This window comes from Rhagoletis zephyria, unplaced genomic scaffold, assembly GCF_001687245.7.
Source record: "Rhagoletis zephyria isolate East Lansing unplaced genomic scaffold, Rhagoletis_zephyria_1.1 Rzeph_scaffold_00017, whole genome shotgun sequence".
Lineage (NCBI taxonomy): Eukaryota > Metazoa > Arthropoda > Insecta > Diptera > Tephritidae > Rhagoletis > Rhagoletis zephyria.
In genome coordinates, this window is record NW_016157101.1 from 78,037 (window position 1) to 82,353 (window position 4,317).

A 4,317-nucleotide genomic window follows, 5' to 3' on the forward strand; every position below is an offset into this window, starting at 1 on the left:
CATGTGTTCCGATTCCACTTACCGTTTAAAAGTGCACTCTTGCCAGCCGATCTCAAGCACTCTTGCCAGCGTTCTAGTTCTAAGTAGCAGTAATGCGGATTTACGAGCCGCGAGGTCGTAGGTTCGAATCCCACGGCCAGTAGAATATTCATTTAATTTTCCTTATTCATTTAATTATAACCAGGGGCCGTAACAGTTACAACTTTTATTAAAAAAAAAATCACTCTTTAACAATTATTTTGACTTTTATTTAATTAATCCTTAAATAACCGTTATTTCTGATTTTTACTTCATAAATCCAAAATAACAATTATTTTTTATATGTATCTGAATAATCTGCAAATAGCAGTTATTTTTGATTTTTGAATTATATGTCTTAGATAACAGTTATCTAACACTTTTATTTATAAAAGTCATAAATAAAAATCAGTCACTGTCCGTAGTAAAACACCTTCTTAACTACGAAAAATGTTAATGACTGTTATACGAATGATTAAAAAAAAAGCCGGTGACTGACTTTCTCTAAGGCATATAATATAAAAATAAAAATTATTATTATTTGGATTTATAATATAAAAATAAAAAATGATTCAATGATTGTTATATTTTTAAATTTTGCATAAAAATTTTAAATAAAAATTTATTTTCAAATTTTAGTCTCGGTGAACAAAGAAATCGATTAGTTGTAGAAAATTTCCTTCACAGTGAATTTTTCCATGACAAATTTCACCAATAACTGTTATGTTCGGTCCCTGATTATAACCCATTTATTTTTTTTTTTAGTTGTTTTTTACTTTTTTAGTAAAACAAACTCTAAAAATTAAATTCAATAATAAAAAAATGTGAAAAAAACGAAAATAAAATAAAGTCAAATTAAATATATAAATCAAATAATATTTAAAAAAAAAATTAAGTTAAAATAAAAACAAAATTATTTTGGCAATCGCTCCAGCCGAGGATCGAACCTGGGACCTGTAGGCTTGTAGTACGCAGCCCTCACCACTCGGCTACCGTGTATGAAGTAGTTAGCTGATTTGTTTGCGTATTTGTTTGCACAAAAAAAGCAAAATTACGTAATTACTTATTCCGAGTTAAATTCCGAATTAATGAGTTGATCTGGATCAACGCTGCCGTCTGTTTAAACTTTTATAGATCATCAGAAGGCCTTTATATGGTCGCAGCGGCCGGTGAAGTCGGCAAATTTCGCTCGTTTAAAGACTCCCCCCCCCCCCCCAACCGTATCCTAAGAGTACCAATTTCGGGGTACCTTCTTAATTGCTTTGTCCTTCTCATGTCGTTGTTGTTTCAAACAGGCGATCATTCATCCCTTCCACGTGCTTTCAGCGCCTACCCAACCTGAGCGAACCGAACGTGTTCCCAACCAACTAGCACAAACTGAAACTATGTATATGAATAGATTTAATTAGAAACCACCAAACATTTTTTTTTTTTTATTAATTTCCATTTAATTTCATACATTCAATTAGGAGCTTATATTACATACTAAATGCTACTCTCCATTGCAACCACCAGCCACAAAATAAAATATTAAATTTAATTTAACAAAGTAAACACTAGACTGCAACAATTTATCGCCATGACTATGAGAATGTAAGCATTTCCTTGCTACTATGCGCTGCAGCCAATTAAATTAGTCAAACCGCAAAATACGAGGGGCATTATCGGGGCGCACCTTATGGAGTTAGTTAGCTGTCAGTGTGTTGTGTGTGTGTGTGTGTGTGTTGTGTCTGTATGTATGTACATAGTATTAAGTGTTTCGACATTTATTACATTCCTGAAGAGGCAGACTATAGATGCGACTAAGTGTAAGAGCGAGCAGACTTGGTGTGGTGCCACACAGATACGACGAAGGAGAGCAGCAGCACTAATGAATTAATTAAATCTACTACGACTGCAATTGACTGCAAAAGCCGCAAACTAAGTGAAGTGAATGTGCGCAGCACATATTTAAGAGTAAATACAAACATATGTTTTTTGATCGTATGTATGTACTTGCTTAAGTCTTCCTATGCTACTGCTGCAAGTTTGGATGAGTATGAATTAAAGTCAACTGGGTGCTAGCAAGCAATAAAATCGACTACGTACACCATAAACCTGTTCCGCTGCGGCTTGAGTACAGAGTAGAGGGGTGACACCGCCGACACACACCCGCATGCTGCCTGCCCGCCAGCCACCACAATTACCACTGCCATTACCACCATTCCACCACTTTGGTGTCACTCTAACCGCAATCACCTACAGCTGCCCTGCCGTTGCTGCCACCCCCGCTGCCATCCCCATCAGCATCGCATAGCAGCTGAGCACAATGTCCTAGCCTGGGGAACGATTTTCAAGTGTGTTACACTCTATTTCGTTTGTCATTTGATGTTTGGGTCATGGCGCAAGCGTGCTGCGGTGGCTACGGAGAAGGGAAAGCCTAAAGGGAGTGCCGCATTAAAAACCGCCTAATTTTATGAGTGTAACCAGCGTGCTGTGACTTCGAAGAGATTCGCTTGTCTATGCGCACAGCTGCACTGCTGACCTAAATTGTGAAAAATAGTGCAAAAGTCTATGGCTGGCAGCAGTGCAATTTTCGGTGAAGAAACTCCTCCTGCGTTACAAGGGTTTATTAAAATTTCAGTTGAACTTACATACATATGTATAGGCAGAAGTAGGTTGCAGCAAAGCTGGCTGTCAGCTGGCGCTTGAAATGCAAATTATGCATAAATTATTGCCGAAAACTCATAAAGTTAGCCTTTAGATTGGTAAACTTGCTGCACGTACTTGCATTCATAGTTTTACGATACAGCCATGTAACTCGCACTTTAGTCTCGATTAGCGAAAGTTTACAACAAAAAATATGTCAAATTTTTAATGTTACAAACATGAGTACCATTGAGCATGATTTTATTTAATTTTGATTTAATTTATTTAATTTGTTTGACCGAACCCTTTTAAAGGCAACGAACTTTCTGTGCTAGTGATGTTAAATGATTACAACTCCAAATAATTTTTCTTATACTAAATATTTCATTTAAAAATATTACTAAGTTTTTCATTTCTTCTTGTATTTTTTTGCAGCAATATCACGCGAGGATGGCGAAGATTCACATCAACACCATCATCATCACCACCACCATCATCATCATCATCGCGGTGGTCAGGGGCATAATCACGGTAATAAAGTTCCATATAATGGCTATAATTCCGAGGAGTATCTGGATCGACTGGAACCAAATGGAAATATACCAGCCGATAAGTCGAATTGCAGATATGGAGGTAAGAGACTGCAAGCTATTTAAATATTTAAATGAGTTTTAGTAATTTCGGGATTGTTCATTTTCTTTATAAATGGCTGGTTGCATCTATCAAGAAAAATCACAAGAAATATTTTTCATTACTTTTGTTGCTTGAAAAAGTACTTTGCTTTGCAGAAATAAATATACGCAATTTTTTTCCTGACCATTTTTTCTGGCAGGCTATAGGTCTGTTTTTGGTTCAGTGTGTTGGTGTAAATATTTGGAATAAATTGTAATTAAAATAGAAGAAATTGTTAAAGGAAATGCTAAAACAAACTGTTGATCTCAGCAATAGGAATTTTTTGGCAATAAGCTTACAGTGTTTTTACTTAGGGGGCTGTACGATGCTACAAATTGATTCAAGAAATTTTGATAGCACGATAATGAATTAATTTGGAGCTGCGATTCTTTCGTTGTGTTTAAATGAAAAGAGGCATTCATAAATTGCGTGGGAAAATCGTTGAAAATGACACAACCATCAACGATGCATATGAAGACTGGCTAATTGCTGAAAACGATTTTTCTGAACAAAATTTTCAAAATATGTATTAGAACTCTATAGGCTGATTTTCATTACGTCAAATTCAATGACATTTGTCGTCAAATAAGTGAAAATACATTGTCAAATGAAACTAAAAATAAATAATATAAAAAAAACTTTTTAATATACAACGCTTTTATAAATGGACTAAAAAGTAGAAAATGATACTTCTCAGTCCCATAGAATTTGTTTTGATAACTTTTGATTTTGAAATTTTAGCAAAAGTCATTATAAACAATCTATGAAATTGAAAATGAAAAACGTGGAGCGCATGCAATACAAAGCATTCGATTTAATTGACAATAGTCAAACTACATAACGTAGACCTAAAATTTCTACAGCGAAAGTAGAACTTTGGAATCGATTTTAAGCGGTCGTTATTCATATACCCACATACATACATACATATATTACTTTTCATATCAATTCAAGTGTATTACATGCGCCCCACGCTTTTCATTTTCAATTTCATAGATT

The 4,317-nt window shown here is 34.9% G+C and overlaps 1 protein-coding gene across 1 annotated transcript in view; it reads left to right on the forward strand.

Annotated features, from left to right (window-relative positions):
• The first annotated feature begins 2,885 nt into the window (after positions 1 to 2,885).
• The window catches only part of Eip63E (cyclin dependent kinase Eip63E), a 111,614-nt gene continuing 110,182 nt past the window's right edge, over positions 2,886 to 4,317 (forward strand). Inside the window, exons 1-2 of the mRNA XM_017613126.1 lie at positions 2,886 to 2,889; positions 3,082 to 3,279. Of these exons, the coding sequence (XP_017468615.1) occupies positions 2,886 to 2,889; positions 3,082 to 3,279 (202 nt within the window). The remainder of the gene's footprint in view (positions 2,890 to 3,081; positions 3,280 to 4,317) is intronic.